Source organism: Triturus cristatus, chromosome 11 (genome assembly GCF_964204655.1).
Source record: "Triturus cristatus chromosome 11, aTriCri1.1, whole genome shotgun sequence".
Lineage (NCBI taxonomy): Eukaryota > Metazoa > Chordata > Amphibia > Caudata > Salamandridae > Triturus > Triturus cristatus.
This window is the reverse complement of record NC_140594.1, coordinates 855,581,033-855,600,989: the sequence shown is the minus strand read 5'-3', so window position 1 is coordinate 855,600,989 and position 19,957 is coordinate 855,581,033. Positions and strand designations below refer to the sequence as shown.

Below are 19,957 nucleotides of genomic sequence, written 5' to 3'. Positions count from 1 at the left end.
TCTGTCTCAAGCTGCACAATAGCCCCCACAGAATGCAGCCCCTCCCCGTCTCTGTGTCCAGCACAGAAACTGGGCCTGGCCTTCAGAAAAAGTGGAAAAAAGAGGAGGCAAAGGCACTCCTCCCACTTGTAAGCCATATTTCAAGTAAAAGTTCACGTGCTCAGTCCTCATAGCTGGTCCAATCAGAACTTGAAGACACATCATCTCCCCATGGGATGACTGGATACGTCATTAATCAGGCTTGCTCCTGTTCAAATTTCAGTCTTGTGATTTATGAAAAAAAAATGTGTTCTTCTCTCCACGTTTAAACAGGCTACAAAAATATGCAACATAGTGAAGGTCAAAAGAAACTGGAGGCAGGATTTTTTAACAGAGCCCTTTTATTGTAAGTTGGGAGGGAAGAAGAACACATTCCATTCTAATGTTTCAAGGGCAAAACTGCAGTTAGCCGAGTCCACTAAAGCAAACTGAAATCATGTGGTTTTCTACACTGTAAAACACAATTCAGCACATTTCTACTCTTGCAAAAATACACAATGCCATTTTAAAAGTATAAATACATTTTCTAAATTAATGTGCATTCTATAGTGAGATTACATATGGATTAATCACATATAAACATGACTGTTCAACTAATTAGGCATGTTTTCACATAAAAGCACCTCCAAACTGGAGCACTCTGATCAGGCCCTATGTTTTCATCTTGCTTGCGCCACAATCTGCGTGCCATTTTAGAACTCATGTCTGCAGCTTTTTGTCATGTAATAATGCATACATTTTATAGGAGAAATCTAGGCTCCATCACAAGCTTCAAAGATTGCAAAGTGGAAAAGTCAGAAACCTGTATCTTAAAAAGACATGATAACATCCCTCCCCACTGCTTGCATGTTAATGGGAGAATCAACACCAGGAGGGGTTTAGCTAGAGTTAAGAGGCAATTGAATATTCTCTGCAATCTAGATGATATGCTAAATCCAGCTGAGAATCCATTGGGGGAAATTACTCAACAAAAAGGTGGTAGGATGATGGAAATTCCACTGACAATTTTCCTACAGGTTTAATATTTTCTCCCAACTCTAAATGAGGTCCCACGTTTTAATACACTGTTGACCATCCACTTCATAATACTATACTTCTGGTTCTCACTAATTGTTTCTATTATCATAAATCCCTCAGGATCCTCCAGTTCTCTTCTCTACATCTTTTCAAAATCTCAATTTTAAGAAACTCCAAGGTCAGAGGGAAACACTTTTTATTACAAACTTGCTAACTTTGGAACACCCCTTGCTAACCATAAAATGAACTGAAGATCTCTTTGTTGGAGCAGCCAAGGCTGTCTTATTTACTCTGTTATGCATGGATTCTTGGCTCGTGGTCATTCTGCCTCTAGCACCAAAACTTGACTATGGATGTCCATCTGTGCTTAACAAATTGCATAGCTACATAACATAGGCAACAACACACAGCATAAGTGAATTCTAGGTGTAAATTTGCATCTTCAAAGTGTTCGGCGAGGTTGACTCTAAGATAATGTATTATAAAGCTTTTGTTTGTCTTTAAGGCAACACTTTTTTTTCCATGGTCTTTGCCGGATTCCTGTTCTCTTGTATTCCTTCCACTGTGTACAAATCCAACAGAGTTAATGTTTGGTCCGCTTAAGATGGGTAGTTTTCTCTTGAGTGCGGGAAGGAAGTGTCTGCATCTATTGGTTACTGTTGAGTCATACACATATTGGAAGCTGGCAAAAGCTTTTGGTGCCTTTTTGTTTTTTCTGGGTTCCAATATTACCAGGCTTTATCTGTTAACCTCTAGCTTGCTTGGGCACTGGCTCTCTCTACTTGTTTATTATTTCATCTGCAGCCCTGGGCATGTGTCTCTGATCTCCTATACCCTCTTGCTTTTCTCTAGTCACTGTGAGCAATGTAATCAGCTGATTTGCCCCTGGCAATTCCTAGAACCCTCCACCCATTTTTTTAACAATTGCCAGGGCTCTCAGGGGCGATGTAACCATCTCCTACTCTGTGTCTTTACCACGGCCTCTGGGGATTTTGTGTCAGCGCCCACTGTTCTCTCAGATCCTGGAGCCATTCCGGTGAGGTTGCTACAACAACTACACAGCAATGCTTTTCTCTGACACGTGCGGCTATGAGGTTAATATTTATGCTACGCTGGTGAGTGGTAGTGTCCATTCCAGGGACTTCAGCAGAGCTCAATTTTCTATACTCTGTACCTATTGGTTACAACTTGCTCATAGTATTAATTGTATGTATTTATGAGTTTCTAGCTATTTCTGGTTTTAACTATCTTTAATTGTCGGTTAGTCTTTGATTCTAACAACAACTGTCTGTATTTGTCATTTACATTTTTGTGGATTTATTACAAAATGTTAAAATGTACATTAGACCAAAACATCCCTACGTGGGGGACCGGTCCAGACGAACAACATGGACCGCTACACTCAGGGTAAAGGATCCCCCGGGACGGCCACTGTCCCCCCGGAGGACACCAGTGGTGGCCCGTCCGTTTCTCCGGATCTGTCCCTGCAGGACATCATGGGCGCCATTAAGGGCATCAGAGAGACCATCGCTACGCAGTACGAGGCCTTGGCCCGTAAAATCGACACGGTGGCCATTGACATTACGCTAATCCGGGCGGATCTCTCTAAGACTAACGAGAGGGTTCAATCGCTGGATGTGCGGACGTCCTCCCTTGGTACGGACGTGTCGGACCTGCAGGCCACTCTCGGCGATCTCAAGTCGGCCAATGATCTGATGGCCCGGCGGCTGGAAGACTTCGAGGGACGGGCCCGCCGCAATAACATCCGCGTCATAGGCGTTCCGGAGACCTCCGATAACCGCCCGGTTGATCTCCTGGTCGAGGAGCTCATCCTCGAACATCTTGCTCCCGCTGGCCTGAGTAAGTTTTTCGCCGTGGAGCGGGCCCATCGAGTCCCAGGTGGCCGGCCGCGACCGGGTGCCCCCCCGAGGCCTATCGTTGCGAGACTTTTCCATTACAGAGACCGAGACGCGATTCTGCAGGCCTCACGGGTCCATGGCCCGGTCCGACATGAGAGCTCGTCCATTAACTTTTTCCCGGACTTCACCCAACTTGTCCAGAAACAGCGAATGGGCTTCCAGGGGGTGAAGCGGCGTCTCTGGGACCTCGGTCTCAAGTACTCTATGCTTTATCCTGCAAGGCTCCGAGTGGAACATGAAGATCGGACTACCTTTTTTGACTCTCCTGCGACTGTGAGTGACTGGCTGGATTCGCGGCCGGACCGGGGTGACCGGACTGGGCTCTCTGCCGGTACCGAGGGTGGCGGGTCTCCTTTGGAGTGACTTATGGTCCCGGACTCTGCCATGTTGTACTGTTCGGCTGGGTTCTACTTCTTTTGTGCATTTTGTTTCACTATGTTGTGTGTGGGGAGCGGGCGGGGACGGGTCCCTTCCCTCCTCCGGGGTCTTTTCGTAGAATGGGGTTTGTAGGGCGACAGGCACACTGCAAGTTGGGGTGGTTTTTTGGACCGCAGGGGTGCAGGGTGGGGGGTGTTGGAGTTGGGGGGGGGGTTGGTGGGTGGGTGGGGTTGTTTGGATTTGTGTTTTTTGTTTTCAAGGCGAAGTATTGGCTATGGTTCATCCTTGGGTGTTGAGCTCTTTGCTAGGGGGCCCTTGATCTACTGGAGGGGATGGGGGGGGACGGGTTGAGATTGATGTCTTGGAACGTCAATGGATTGGGGGACCGTATCAAACGGGGTGTTGTGCTGCAATATCTGCGTCGTCTGACTCCTGATGTGGTGTTCTTACAGGAGACGCATCTGGTTGGCAATGTTTGTCGGGCTATGAACAGGGGGGGATAGCGACTTGTGGCCCACTTTGGTTTCACCACTGGTTCGAGAGGGGTGGGCATTCTCTTGCGAGTTTCACTTCCGTTGGAGATCACCAGGGTGGTCCCAGACGATAGAGGGCGCTATGTGGCTCTGACTGGGAGGTGGGAGGGGCAGTCCCTTTCCTTGATCTCGGTCTATGTTCCCCCGGGCCTCCAGAACTCCACCTTCTCAGACTTGGGTCGGATGTTGCTTGGGCTTCCTGACAGTCTTTTCCTTATGGGTGGGGACTTTAATTCGGTTGTCTCGGGTGACCTGGACCGTCATCCGCCCAGGGCCCTCCCTGCTGCCCAGGCGTGGCTGGGCGGGCTCCTGGAGACCTTCGGTCTGGTGGACTGTTGGAGGTTAATGCATCCGACACAGTGTCAGTACACCTTTCACTCTGGGGCCCATGGGAGTCTCTCCAGACTGGATTATTTCCTTATGCCCGCGGCCCAGGCTACTCGGATTCGAGAGGTCAAACACCTGGCCAGGGGTATTTCTGATCATTCCCCACTGTGGTTGCTTTTTGACACCGGGTCGCGGTCCGCTGGGCGGATCGCTCCTATTAACCCTTGGTACCTGCGAGACCCCAAGATCCGTGATAGCCTGATTAAGTTGATTGATCAATATTTTTCTGAGAATGAGGGGTCGGTGTTGTCCTCGGTGTCCCTGTGGGAAGCTTTCAAAGCAGTGCTCCGCGGGCATGCCCTGTCCCAGATAGTGGAGGCCAAGAGGGTTAAGAGAGAGGCGGTTGTGACGCTGGAGACTGAAATATCGGGGCTGGAGGCAGCCTTGGAGGCGGGCGTCACTCCGGATGGGCTGCATGCCCTCAGCCTGAAGCAGTTTGAATATAAGTCTCTCGTCACTGATGCTGCCAAGACTATGTATAGGGAGCAGCAGGGTAGGTTGTATGACGCCGGAGACAAGGCGGGTAAGCTGATTGCCTGGTTGGACAAGAAGGAGAGAGTGAATCGTGTGGTCCCGGAGCTTCGGGTGTCGGATGGAGTGTGTGTGACTGAGCCTGGTGAGATTGTTGAGTGTTTTGCTGACCACCTCCGTGCAGTGTACTCCCCGGTGTCTGATAGAGATGAGGACGACTCTCGTCTTCTGCTTCGGGATATTGCCCTGCCCGGCTTATCCGTCGAGGACCGCGAGCTGATGGATGCCCCTTTGTCTGTCGAAGAGATAGCTACTGCGATTCGCTCCCTCCGCTCGGGCAAGGCTATGGGCCCCAACGGTCTGCCGATTGAACTATATAAGTTGCGCCCGGATAAAATCGCGCCTTTCCTCTGTCATATGTTTCAGGAATCGCTCGAGAGGGGTTCCCTTCCTGACGACCAGCGTCTGGCTACTATAGTGGTGATTCCCAAGGAGGGTAAGCCACGTGACCGCTGTGCCTCCTATAGGCCTATTTCCCTGCTAAATGCCGAACCCAAAATCCTTGCTAAGGTCCTCGCCAATCGCCTGCTGAGCGTTATATGTGACTTGATACATCCGGATCAATGTGGCTTCATCCCACATCGTAATACCGCTCTCAATTTACGGCGTCTGCACGGCGTCCTCGCTAGGGCTGAGTACTTCGCTGAACCGGCCATATTGGTTTCCCTAGACGCCACGATGGCCTTTGATACCATTGAATGGCCATTTCTTTGGGCCGTCTTGGCGAAGTTTGGTTTTGGGGAGGGGTTCCTTAGCTAGGTGAAGCTCCTTTATGCTGGACCAATGGCTCAGGTGGTTGTCAATGGGCGGGTTTCTCGGCCTTTCGCTCTCGGGAGGGGAACTAGGCAGGGGTGCCCGTTGTCCCCGCTGCTCTTTGCTCTCGCCCTGGAACCGCTCGCTGCCTGGCTCCGTTGGGAGCCCTCGATTAGAGGGCTCCGGTGGGCCCCGGGCTTCGAGGATCGGGTTTCATTGTACGCGGATGATATTCTCTTGTATCTCACCTCACCGCGGAAGTCGCTCAATGTTCTCTTTGATGTCCTTACTTCCTTCGGGAAAAACTCGGGTCTGATAATTAACTGGTCCAAATCTTGTGTGTATCCTATCTCTGGTGGTCTTCCTCTCTTGCCACCTCGGCTTCCGCTCCAAATATCTCAGTCCGGCTTTAAATACCTGGGGGTGTACGTTTCGTTGGATCCGGCGGTCCGCTATGAGCAGAATCTCCTGTCTCCGCTCCGGCGTTTGAGGGCAGATACGGCGCGGTGGTGTAAGCTGCCCTTGTCTCCGCTTGGTCGCGCGGCGCTGTTTAAAATGATGTCCCTTCCCAGATTCCTTTATGCACTCCAGAACTCCTTTGATGTCATTCCTGCGGCCTACTTTAGGGAGGTGGAGAGTTTGCAGAGGAGACTGGTTTGGGACGGGCGATCGCGTATCGCTTTGGCCAAGCTGACTCTTTCCTGGTATGACGGGGGCATCGCGCTTCCTGATATTAGACGGTACTATTGGGCCTCCCAGCTGTCTGCCATTAATCATGCTACGTACGCTCCTGGTTCGAACCCGGCATATGAGATGGATAAGTTCCTGCTCCCCGGCGGTAACTATAACAGAGCGCTTTACTCGCGGTCTGCTGGTAGGGCCCTTACGGGCCCTACCAGGATTGCGGTCCGTGTATGGAAGGCGGCTAACGTAGCGATGGGCTGGAGTGAGCGTTTAACGTGCGCCACTCCTCTATTCGACTCAGACCGCTTGGGAAGCCTCTGGACAACGAAAGGCTTCGAGCGCTGGGATACGATCGGCATCAGCAGAGTGGGGGACCTGTGGGTTAAAGGTGCGGTTAAATCCTTCGCGGCGCTTCAGCGCGAGTATGAGCTTAGTGACAGAGAGTTCTTCCGTTATGCACAGGTTCGGCACGCCCTGCTTTCGGTCTTTGGGGAGGGGACCACGGTCCCTTCTTCTTCGCCTCTCGAGGACCGCATACTCGATGGTCACGTCCCCGACAGTACTATCTCCCTGATTTACAAAAAACTGATAAACAATCGGGCTGACCTCTTGGTGCGTCTTCGGGAGGCATGGACGGGAGATGGGGTGGAGCTGGACGATGAGGACTGGCAGACTGCACTGTCATCCCCTAAGGAGGTGGCCATCCCGGCCCGTCTCCGCCTGGTCCAGCTTAAGATTCTCCATCGTGTATACGTGACGGGCCCCCGCCTGGTCTCGATGGGGTTTTCAGACGACGGACTCTGTAAGCGTGGCTGCGGGCTCAGTGCTACCTTTCTCCATATCCTATGGGAATGCCGCGAGGTGGCGGAATACTGGCGCCGGGTGCATGATATTATGAGACGAGTCACCGGGGTCGCTCTGCTGCCGGAGGTGCGTCGTTGTGTGCTGAATGTATGGGAGCCCAATGACTGCAACGGTGGGCGGCCTTGGGGAACATGATTGCAAAGAGAGATATTGCACAGCTTTGGGGTTCCCAGCGGCCTCCCACCATATCCGTCTGGAAGGAGAACATGGACTGGTGCATGTTCAGGGAGAAAACGGTGTATGTGGCTCGTGGTAAACCGGGGGCTTGGGGTAGAATTTGGGGGCAGTGGAACGCGTATCGTGGGTCTATCTGTGCTCCCCCTTTGGTGGATACGTCCGGGGTTGCCTCGTCCCCCTGATCCTTGAGGGTTCCTTGTGTATCTCGTACTTTGGAGTACAGATTTGGTTCTCTCGTGGCCCCCCCCTCCCTCTCAGGTCTTCTTTTATTGACCGCCCTCGGGTGGTTGGGTGTTGACTCCCCCGGCTGGTGTTCGCCGCCCTTCATAAGTCGTTTCGCCTTGTTTGTTGTATTTTTGTATTTTTCTTTTTTGTTGTTATTTATACTAAAAGCGTGTATTCTGATTTCCCTTATGTGCAGTCTGATCTACTGTGATAGTGCGGAGCCCCTGTGGGCCAGTCATTGTTTTCTGATATGCTGGAACACTTCGACTACTAGCGGCCGGCCCTGGTGGTTGTAGGCCCGTGTTTGTAACCCTTTTTGTGCACAATAAAATCTTTTTAAAATAAAAAAAAAATGTACATTAGAGGAACACTAAGTGCAGATGTAGAGAATTCCTTTTAAATGCATAAAGTCTTTGTCAGGGAGGCTCTCAGTAATAGGAAAAATCTGAGTAATAGGCAAATCAAATATAGACTCAGTCTCAATTATGCAGCAAAATCAGCAAGAAATTGGACAGCATTCCCAGTAGCATTGCTCTGGCTCACCTGCAAAATAGAGGGTTTACATAGTACATCTCCCCATAGAACAGCAGGAAAACTGCAGAATCGTTGTGGTGTGAGCAAAGAAATGTATTTTCTAAAAATCAGAATACAGACTTTAATATTATCTTACAGCCTTACCACCTAAGCATTAACCCACTATATGAATCGATTCACGCCCCACAGGCCCAACATCATCCAGAGATGTCAGAACAAACTAATCATATAAAATGCAGTAAACCATTGGGAATGAATGCAATTACGCGTTCAAGCAGAAGATCCTTGGAAAAGTGTTAAATTTCAAAGGCAATATTATCACGTCAGTTTACATGTGTAAATTTGAGTGTTGATTGCTAGTCCGCACATTGTTATTAATACACATTCTTCATTAATACACAAAGCTTTGTCATTACATTGGTGGGTGGTAGTGTCCTTTTGATGACTGTGGCAGACCTCTATTTTCATTACTCTGAACCTCTTGGTGACTATTTGCTCATATTACTAATTGCATGTATTTATGACTTTCTCTCTATCTCAATTTCTAATTTTATTTTTACTGATTTAGACCTCCACTGAGATCAACAATTTAAGATAAATACATAAAGGATGTAATTTTATAAAATACTCGACAGTAAAACATGATAGAGATTTTCCAATTAAAATATAGATAAATAAAGATTTCAAAAAGTTATACATATTATAACAAACAAATTCATTCAGCGGAGATTTCATTAAGACAATCAGGTCAATAATAGTGGAGAGGTTATACCTAAAACATATGGCTTTTAAGAAGCGATTCATAGCCTCTACCAGAACTTTACTGGAACAGAAGTAAAGCACATGGGTTAAGTCCTGCCGCCTCTATTCCATACATCGCATATTCCTGTCCTTTCACTTGCGTCACTCCAGCACTTTGTGTAAGCATTTAAGTGTAATATCCCTAGACAAAGCATAATAATGCATCGATGGACACTATGCTCAAGAGTGTATCTCAGATATTTTTGGTGAGTCTTGAACTCAATAGTTGATGCAAAATACTTGTAATGAGATAGTTGGGAACAGTGAGCCATATCAAGATCGAAGCTTAATTGTGGAGTCATATTTATTAAAAATAGCTTAAAGTGAGCTGGAGACCAGGATTGTAAGATAATTTCAGTACATTGGAAGGACTCTAGGGCTATTTTAAGATTTTTGTTAAAAGTATATTCCTTGTTTCAACCTTAAAGGTTTCATAATTTAGTAAGGCCTTTAAAGAGCCTTCTTCCGCATGAAGGGGTTAAATGCCCATCTGATTACGTTGTCCAGAGCTCTTGACTAGGCACTAATAATAGATAGTTCTAAGCTCCACAGGGTTATTTTGCGTAATAATTTACCTTTGTTCGTATTCAGAATGTGCCATTTGTTAGTAGGGATATATTCAGTTGCATAAGTTAAGGTAGGAGGAATTGTTGCCCGATATATTTCAAGAAGAGAATGAAAGTGTCTTTTACCAGATGAGGAATAAAATCTCTTGGGGGCATTTATATGAGCTACCACTTTTTGATCCATATGCTGAAAGTGGGATGTGGATTCGAGTGATGTTTAAATACTCCCCCTACATAGTTATATGTTCTTGCCACCTCAACTGGTGTCGCATCTAATATCCAATTGAAGGGATTATAATGTTTCCTCCCCCTAAATGGTATAAAAAAAATTATTTTGGAGATATTCACTTTTTAAAATTTGCTTCTGAGAACCTACTAAGGGTGTCTATGCTACGCTGAAAACCGAGCGTAGTGAGATCTAAGAGAACCACATCGTCGACATACATTAGCAAATGTATGTTGGCTTAAGCTATTTTGAGAGGAAAATTCTTTATTCTTGTAAAACTATCTGGGAATTCGCTTAGGAATAGTGAGAACAAGAGGGTGGCTAAAAGGCAACCCTGATTTATACCATTTGATATGGGTATCGTGGGTCAGACCTTCCCCTTTCCCATCTGAACTTTACAGCTGGTAGAAGAATTGAGGGTGGCAATTAACCTCAAGAGAGCGTCGGGCATCCCTATTTTCATTAGTTTCCTCCATACGGTAGGTCTATCAACCCTGTCGAATGCTGTTTAAAAATCAACAAACAGACTATATAACACCTGTGATTTACTTAGCGATAATTGTCTGTAAGATACCAATGTTGTCAGTCACAGAATGATTCGACCGAAATCCAGCTTGGACCATCGGAATTACATTCATGGAGGAAGCCCAGTCTTTTAGATGATCAAGAAAACTCGCCGCAATTAATTTTCCCTGTAACATCTAAGAGTGCAATATGATGACAGTTGCCGGGATTGAGGCGAGAGCCTTTTGACAATGCTTCCTGTCCATGAGTTAGGAATTTAGCCAGAGTCGTAACAATAAGAGATCAGAGGTGCTAAGAACTTGCTCCATCTTGCTAGATTGCTTTGGAGCACCTTTACTGGAATCATACCTGGGCCCATAGGTGCTGAGGTCCTTGCCTTCTTGATATATGATTTGATTTGTTTTTCTAAAGGTGGCCTGATATGCTGTTTTCGTTCATATGGAGACCTCAGATTGCAGACTTCACTGTTGTTGAGAAGAGTTGGATTTGCTTTATAGAGCTCTAACAGATAACGTTCCCAATCTTTCTGTGAGACTGGAGTGGCCTTTAGCGATTTTCTACTTCCGATTCCTTTTGCAATTAATCAACAGAATTTTTTTCTATGTTTTTTTGCTGGACTGCCATATGTAAATCAATCCCATTTTTGTCCATTGTTTCTCTGAAGTTTTTCTTCTTAATTCTTTTGAGTTTTATATTGTAGGAAAACTATTTTTATTTTCCTAGAGGCAGAAAAGGTAATGAATCGCTGTCTGATTAGCTTATGTGTTCTTTTGGAAATATCCCTCCCAGAGAGTTCTTCTTGCTCGTGGAGGAGGAATTATAGGGGACAACCATCTCCTGTAGTGCGTAGGTTATGGATGAGAGTGTTTGCTCAAAGTTCAAAATTGGGCTGATATTGTTGTTTCTCTCTATCTCTGGTTTTAACTATCTTTAATTGTTGTTTAGTCTTTGATCCTAATATCAACTGTTTGGATCCATCAGTTACATTTTTCAACTTGGCAATAGCTGTCCGTGTCTGATATTTCGACCCTTAGAATGGATACTGAATTCTTGACTGTTATTTTTATTCTTGTGCTTTGATGTTGGCCAACATGCAAATATTATCATGTACTCCTCGGCTCATGCAGAGTTTACATCTGATGATTCCTTTTGGCCCTAGTAATCCAGACATTGTAATCCTGGCATATCTACTAACATGTGGCACTGTTCTGTTCCCTCCCTGCGTTAGTACAATTTTAGCTGCTATCTGCCAACACAGACCCCCTTGCGCCATAGTGCAAGGGAATCTGCATTGTGGTAAGCATATTTTTGTACAGGAAGGGAAAACTCCTTTGTTCCTTCCAGTACAAAACTATACTTTAACAAGTTTCCACTTTGTCTGTGTGCTGCAAAGTGCAGCACACATGCACAGAGGGAAAAACAAGGAGAAATAAAAACATTTCACTTTGTTGCACCAGCCTCAAGGAGACTCGGGATTGTAGCACAAATTTCTGTCTATAATACTTTGTAGATAGGGATTTGCATCAAAGCCCATGGGTGGTTGCACATGGAATGCCAATGCACCACCCATGGAACGCCCCCTTGACGCAAAGTAACCCAACGCAATGTATTGTGCAGCTTTGCGTTCCTTTTGGTCACAAACCAATGCAAATTGTGAATTGTGTTGGATTGTAAATATCACTGCTACAATTTGCGTCAGGTTTTTGTTAAAAAAGTAAAGCAAGCCTGGCAAAAAGTGTTTGTAAATCTGGGCCTTTATTTTCCTGCATATTGCTTTTGGCCCTGGTACTGAATGTATGTACTTCTGTTCACTTCCTGGGATTAGAATGCGTAAAGTGTTATTGTCACTGGACTCTAGTAATCTACCCTATGTCTCTGCTGGTTTTCTTAGTGTTCATAAGAAGAAATGAAGCGAATAGAGTACTTCGGGTTCAAAAACGCTCAAACCAGTTTCTGGAAGAGATCAAGGCAGGAAATCTGGAAAGAGAATGTTATGAAGAGACTTGCTCTTTTGAGGAGGCCAGAGAAATTTTCAAGGCACAAGAGAAAACTGTAAGTTTTTATCTGAAATGGATTGTTACCAATGGTAGAAATTTAAATTTAATTGTGATGTCCGATTTGTTACCTTTTAACCTCGCATTAATCTTTTTTGATGACGAATGCTTTTCATTTTTCTTGCAGACCGAGTTCTGGTTTCATTACAAAGGTGAGTAAAGGTGCCCCCTGTGCAAGATTGTACAGGTTGGGCAGGGCTTCATTTGTAAAAGAGTAAGTGCCAGGCCCGAAGCTTTGCTCAGAAGCCTGAGGCAGAGGCACTGACAGTCAGGGTACCGAATTCCAAGGCTGTACACTCATAACTTCACGTCATACCTCTTTAATCCACCACAAGACACTCCCTGCCTTTTTATTTCACTCATGCAGGTTCTTTTTCATATCTGCTTTCTGTCTTTGTCACTGTTTTTCCATCTTTCGGTTCCTCCTTCCATCCCCCTTTTGTGTTTTTGTCTATCTGGCTCTGGATCAAAGTCTGTTGAGGAAAAGTAGTGCTGGTCCCCCAAAATAAGTGTCGGTGAGCCCCACCTGCTACCACTAATTAAGCACTGTGGTGGGATAAGAAAATAAGAGAAGGGCATGTTCATTCCAGATGAAAACTGGGAGCAAAGAGGAAACACAGTAGGAAGGAATGAAGAAGCAATTACAAGCCAAAAATGGTGTGGCAGCTTAGAGGAAAGTGGGTGTGGCTGATAGAGGAGTGGGAAAGAATGAAAGGATCTTCAAGCTAATAGGAAAGTATATAGTATGCGTTACTCACTGTAGAGGCTCTTTTACTGCTCAGTTACACCCCGAACAGCTACATGAGCTATCCAGGACTAACAAAAGGGAGGACCAGAGAACATTCTTGTCCACCAAAAAATTGTTAGATTTGAATCTCTGCATAAGTGCAGTCCCACTTAGGAGTAGGGTTCGGTTTCTTATTTGTCAGTGGCTTTCTCCGCCCATCACTTCCGTCTCTTATCAGGTATTTTCCCATTCTAAGAGCAGGGTTGACGGGAAGGTAGTTTAAATAAGACTGTCTTAGGACTACCTGCACAAGATTCATTAACGTGAGCAATTGATACCTTTTGCTGTGATCAGATCTCCCTACTTAAGATTAATGAGAAGTGTTTGAAAGCACTCAAAATATTTTTGGGAGGAGTGCATCATTGGTCAAACTTACCTTGAAACCTGAGGCTGCATTCTTGGCATAATGTTTTCAGAAGGCATATAGGGTAGCCCAAGTGCCCTCTTTATAAATGTAATTCACAGGAACATGGCACGTAGGGCTATTGAGGGACCCTTGGCACGTCTGCATTAAAATGCCCTTACATTGCCTTTGTTACATTCCAAAATGCATGAAACTACCCAACGATAGTTTTGCTGGTCAATTGTCATGTAATGAGCCTGGTTGCCTTCAAACCTGAGGTCCAATCTGTGATCCAGAAACTGAAGATCTCTATCAGGATATAAAGATAAAAAATGTAAAATAAAATACAGATAGCATGTTAAGTAAAAGCAAAGAACGGATGTCATGCGCAATTTGACCTCAGTAAAATACCACATAATGCATTTGCAGCATGTCCACCTATCTGGCTAGGTGAAGCCATCTTCCATGAGACCAGACCAACTGAATTGTTGGTGGTTGCTATTGTATTAAAGGCCTTATAAATCAGAACTGAAAAAACCCAAATCCTAATAGCAAAATTGTGGGCTCTCCTAAGTAAAGAGTGCAGGTGAGGAACCCCTCAAATGCCAACTGGGCCTCCACATTCTAAAGCAGGTACCATGGATTGTCAGTTTCTATGAGATTTTAATAGTGTATAAGTAAGATTTACATCAATCACTTTTAATACCTGAAATATGCAAGGATGAGACAAACAACAAGTTACTAACCCCAGGACGAAGACAGGAAATAACTTGCTTGAAGAAAAATAAAGATCTCTAGCTTTTCCATCTCCTAGAAAAACTCATGACTGCTTGCGCAATCTGTAGAGTATTCTTGTCAGGGCACTGGGGACCATGAACTGTTCAGGCACTAGTCTGCCACCATTGAAAAGAAAGAGAAAGGTAAAGAATCCAGCCTATTAACCGGACCATCATGTTCCCCTAAAAAGGACAGTGAACCATAAATATGGATTAGACCAAGTTTTTCAGAGAAACAAAACATAAAGAACCATTGACGGGCCACCATGATCACTTGGACCCTCTGTCATTTTCCCACTGGTGCAGCACCTTGGAAATCCATTAATTCATGGGAAATGCTTAAAAGAATTTGCCACTCCAGTGAATCTCCATTGAGGTATGGTACCGGATCATCAAAATTAAAATATTGTCTAATAGAAATATTGTGTACTAAATATATTTTGCTAAAAGATTGCTGCCTTGGAGTTAATAACAAGCTCTATGCCCAATGGCATGATGTTTTTGTGCACGATAGTCAGGACGCAATATTTATGTCAGAAGGTATAGTTGCTAACAATATTCTGAGAACCTCCTTAAAGGAGCCCTTTCCCTTGACCATCCAGGAGGCATTCAGAGAAAGGTTCCTATTGGATTCTAACACACCCTGGCGTTTACCAGGCAGGAGAGCCCTTCCTGACAGAGCTCTTCTTCATGGGGAATGTAAACAAGGCAGCTGGGTCTCTCTGATGACCTTTCAGTGGCCTTCTTAAACACATTTTTGCTGGAAGCAGCTGTTCCACCAATTTGACTGGCAGCAGATGAGGTTAAGTGGAAAGCTTGCCATCATTGTGAATGTAACAAATGGCCGCACTCATGTCTGTGAATGCTATTACTCTTTTGCTCTACTCTAAGGGTACAAAGTATTGACTGCCAACAATATAGATTTCATATAAAGAAATGTATATAACATAACCACTATATACTGACCAGAGGTTGAGAATCTTCAACAAGTCAGTTGTCACAACCCATCAGAGCTATTGAGATAGAGAGAGGACCGGCACAATCCCACCAAGATAAAGACATTCTTATCTTTGACGTCGCCAATCTCGGTCCAACCTTACCTCAGAGGAAACAGTGCCCATAGTAGAGTGGCGATCTATAGATGTCCGATGGCTGCAACCGGAAACCATCCTCTTAGAAAAGGATCAGCCCAAGATTCCTTTGGAATCACTAGGCCGATGTAAAAGGATAGCTGCTGAAATGCCCTGAAGACTCCTTTACAACTAGGATCTTGTCAACCGTGCACCTTTTCTATTATATTAATGTACTAAAAGAAGTTTTAGGGCTCAGCTGCACTTGATTTCAGTAAATATGGAAAATGGCGCTGCACCATCGGAGCTTCAAAAAAAGTGACGCTCCGTAGGCGATGAGGGCTAGTAAAGATGCATGAGCAATGGCGGTAGCCTGAGTCTATGTCAACGAGAAGAGTTAATATTTTTACTCAGGGAGACAAGTGCCTATCCACTTTTATTTGTATATGTATAGTATTGTCTCACCCCACATAGGGTATCTTGGTGCTTGGAGTGGTAATATTATTGGAGGAAAGACTGAGCTGGAAGGGAGCAACAGAACCGAGTGATTCTACAGGCCCGCAAAGGCATCAGAATAAGCAGGTTTTCAGCACTTTTTTAAAAGACGAAAATTCTGCGGTAAGGCAGAGATGCAGCGGAAGGTTATTCCAATGGGATGCTACCAGAGAAGATAAGAAACGTCTGCCAAATCTAGCAAGATTGGCACGGGGGCTAAGAGAGACACGGTGCTAGAATAACTGTAGAATCCTGGCTGCGGTAAATAAAGAGATAATATTCTGCAGATACAATAGTTCAGTGAAGTGGATTGCTCCAAGGGTGTGAGTGACAAAGAAGTTTAAAAACGGTCTGCTTAGGTACCAGGAGCCAATGGAGTAGGGTACAAGGTGGAGCGGGCTGAAGTTTAGGAACTAATTATGATGCTGCATTCTGGAGGGTCTGTAATCAAAAGGTAATCCGGAATGCTGTGGTCACTTGGGGGTATATTTTCTAGGAAATGGTTCAGCGCTGCAAGCAATTTTGCAGCACTATGCTGCGTCATTTGCAAAACCCAGGGATGCGCCATATTCACAAGAATGTGTTTACCCTTGTGCCAGCGCAGACACTCTTGTGCCATTTTGAAAAAGTGTCTACATTGCATGGATGACTGTTTATGTGCAGGAAGGTGTCCCTTACTTCACTTAAACAATCAGAATGCAGCACACATAGAAGTAGCAAATCAGCATTAAATAATGATTGATTTTGTGCAGGAAGGGAGACCTTTCTGCACAAAAGCAATCTTTTATGGTGTGTTGCTCCTTCCATGTGTGCTGCAGATTTCAACACACATAGAAAGAGCAAACAGCAACGAGAAATAAAAGTATTTCTTCTCGTTAGGCCACTCGAACGTCTGCTTTTCACTGGTGTTAGTTTTTGGCGCTGCTTCAGATTTACAAATTCTGGTAAATCTGAGGAACCGTCACAATGCAGTGGGTGTTGCACTGAAACACCCACAGCAATACCCATTGCACGCCTCTTTGATCAAAATGATGCGTGAAGCCAATCTAAGTGGCTTAGTGCCGCTTTGTAAATATGGAGCAGGGTATAGTGGCACCAGTAGTGTAACAATAGCCCTCACAGCCCCCACAGTGTGGAGGGGCTTCTGAGATCTAGGGGACCCTGTGCAGAGGTGGTGAGCCTCTGGCCTCAGAGTTCCTGACTGGGTTCGGAGTTCGTTGGGCCACCATGCACGGGGGCCTCTCAAGTTTCATCACGCCACTGAGCACCACCGGAGTGTCGGTAAAAGGACAGGTTTTTGCCCACTTTGAGGCTGAGATTCTTAGCAGAGTCTGCTGAGGGGGATCCTAATTCTATGAGTCACTTAAGCCATCACAGTTAGCAGCGTCCTTTAGCCAAATAGTCATGATGGGTGGGAACCTTGAGTCCTGCCTACTTCTATCCTGCTTTCTGCTTAGAGTAGAAGCGTAGAAGTCAGCTTCCTATTACTACGTGGGATTTTGGCCACATAACCCAATAGCGTCCTCAATGGGCCCAATTTATTTCATCTATCAGTAATATTGGTTATAATATCATCTATATCCTTCCAAAATGTATATTTCACAGGGTAATTCCAAGCTAAATGTAAGACGTCTGCAGTCGGGTGTGAGCGGAGAATGCAATCAGAGTTTCTATAAGGCTCAGCTTTGTGAAATTTCTGAGCGGTAAAATAAAATCCAGTTGAGAATTTATAATGTATGATTTTGTGTCTGTAGTTCACGGAGATTACTTTAGTCTATTTCCACCAATACAACTAGAACTCATCATCTATATTTTAACCCATGTGTAGCTGCCACTTTTTACAGGAATGAAGCTCTGTGTTGTCACATACATCGGTGTACAGTTGGTGGAGTTTGAAGACGCAAACCCCGGAAGTCGGGAGAGGTTATCACATCATAAGCTCCTTTTAAACTTCCAAACACCATGATATCTACTGACTCCTTGTAAATTATTTCACTCATCTCTGGACTAGGGCTCTTTTCAAGCTTCGAAATGCCTTTCAGTGGACACATCCTTTTGTCAACTCCACCCAGCTCCATTTGGCCAACCACCCTTTATAAAAAGGTGTTAGTAAATTACTTTTGCTTGGTGCTCCATCTATGTGACTTACCAGTTGTTTCTATTTTCCCTAGATCTAAATCCATGTAAGGTGAATCCCTGTCACAACGGAGGACTCTGCCAGCAGTATCACTACAACTATGTCTGCCTTTGTCCGCCACGATTTACAGGAAAACTGTGCGAAACAGGGGAGTATGGAGTGTTGGAAATTATGGAAGATTAAAAACTGGCATACCAGAAGTCCACTAACATTCAGAATGTATATTAACACAAACCAAAACTCAGAGCCCAGACAATTCCTTCCATCTATCTCTACACGTAGAAGGACACCCATATCAACAACTTAACACCAACCGGCTGCAAGCGTACATTGTAATACAACAGTTAAAGTTGCACTATATATATATATTTATATATATACACTGATGCAAACGTTTACCACTGACACATATTTATACACAAACAGTTCAACACAAAAATAGGATTGTGGAATAGAATTTCTAAGAGACATACAACTCTACAGATAAATGCGCAGTTACACACAAACAGCTACATCCCCACATAAACACACAACAGACATACATTGCCTGACAGAAGCACAACAAATCCATGCAGCCACCAACTACATGCAGAAATAAAATTCCTGAGTGGTAGCAGTGCTTAATTTGAGCCGGTGGTTTCCAGTGCTCAGCATGGGCACTTAATTGTCAGCACCGGAACTTATGACAGCTGCCAAATGGTGGCGCTGTTTGTGTTAATTAGAATGGAACAAAACAACAGTTATTTATTAATTGAATATACAATATAAACAGTTAATACCTGCTGCACAAGCCACTCTTTATAGTTTTGGGGGCCTCAAATAGTCTGAAATGTCCCACTTAAACACAGGCACTCTAAATGGCAGCGCTGGCACAAGCAGCGCGTCGTGCGAGCTGCAGTGGCCTTCTGAGGAGAACCCTTGTACTCTAGTAAATGGGTGGTGGCCATGCCATGGTCATTGGCTTCTCAGATTCCACAATGGCCTCTCTTCCAAAGATATTCAATATGTTGCACCTCATCAAGGACCTGAAGAAATTACCTCCACCCTCATGGAACTCCCAAATAGACATAGAACTCCCTTGCTAGCCCAGACCATCTTTAAAACCAGGTGCAATCACAACTGCCACCCCGGACAATCTAGCTGACAAGCTCCTTATTTCCGATTGCTCTTTGCCCATCTGCAGCCAGGACACCATCATATTGGAGACGGAGAAATTAAAAATACAAGGCAACAGACCTTTATCTATGCACTATGAATCTAGAACAACGTCTTCCATAACCATCAATGCTGCCCTCACCTTCCTTTAATTTAGGAAAGACCTGAGGACACACCGCTTTAAAGAATATCTCATCATGATACAGTAACAATCCTCTTTCACTCTTAGAAACTAGCTACCCCTCCAATCACACTTGACTATGTCTTTGCCTTTGACCTTGTGCAGTGCTCTGCTGCTTTTTGCCTTGGGTTTGCAAAATATAAATACCACATATATTTCTAGATACATATCGACAAGTGGTATCAAAACAAAAACCAACAAGATATCAAATAGGAGGATTGCCGCTATTCCACTCGAGTTAACGTGATTTTGATATCCTCCCATATGGGTTTCATTGCTGCTTCAGTGTCATGTCATGTACTCTATTGAGTTTGATAGTCTGAGAGAAGATTTTTTTCTTTAATTAAATCTTTATTACAAGTGGCGGAGCTCCTCAAGGGAATCTGGGCACCACTGGTGGCAGATCTTTCAATAGGTTTGCTTATGAACCAGCCACTAGAGATCTGTCAGTTTTAGAAGTGTCAATGGGATCAAAGTCACACTTTTAAAAGAAGTTTTATTTGAGTCGTTTGGGGATTTTCAGTTAGTTTGGAAAAAGTCCAGTTGCTAAGGGGTTGTTGAGAAGGGTTCTGAAATAGATGGTAGTAAAGCTTTTGTAGGTGATGTTGATGCCGTATTTACAGATGTTTCGCTTTTGTATTGAGCGCTAAATATTTCTCAAAGACTAGAAAGAAAAGTACCCAAGTATGGTCAATGTCCTACAACAAGTACTGTGCCTTTTGAAAAGGGTGGATTAGGGGTTTACAATGTCCCTGGCTCTGTTGAACTCTAGCACTAAAGTGTTCAAATGTACAGCCCTT

At 44.8% G+C, this 19,957-nt stretch overlaps 1 protein-coding gene across 1 annotated transcript in view; it reads left to right on the top strand.

Annotated features, from left to right (window-relative positions):
* The window catches only part of LOC146785538 (coagulation factor X-like), a 214,879-nt gene that overhangs the window by 87,550 nt on the left and 107,372 nt on the right, over positions 1–19,957 (top strand). The window contains exons 3-5 of the mRNA XM_085634669.1: positions 12,051–12,211; positions 12,341–12,365; positions 17,856–17,969. Of these exons, the coding sequence (XP_085490795.1) occupies positions 12,051–12,211; positions 12,341–12,365; positions 17,856–17,969 (300 nt within the window). The remainder of the gene's footprint in view (positions 1–12,050; positions 12,212–12,340; positions 12,366–17,855; positions 17,970–19,957) is intronic.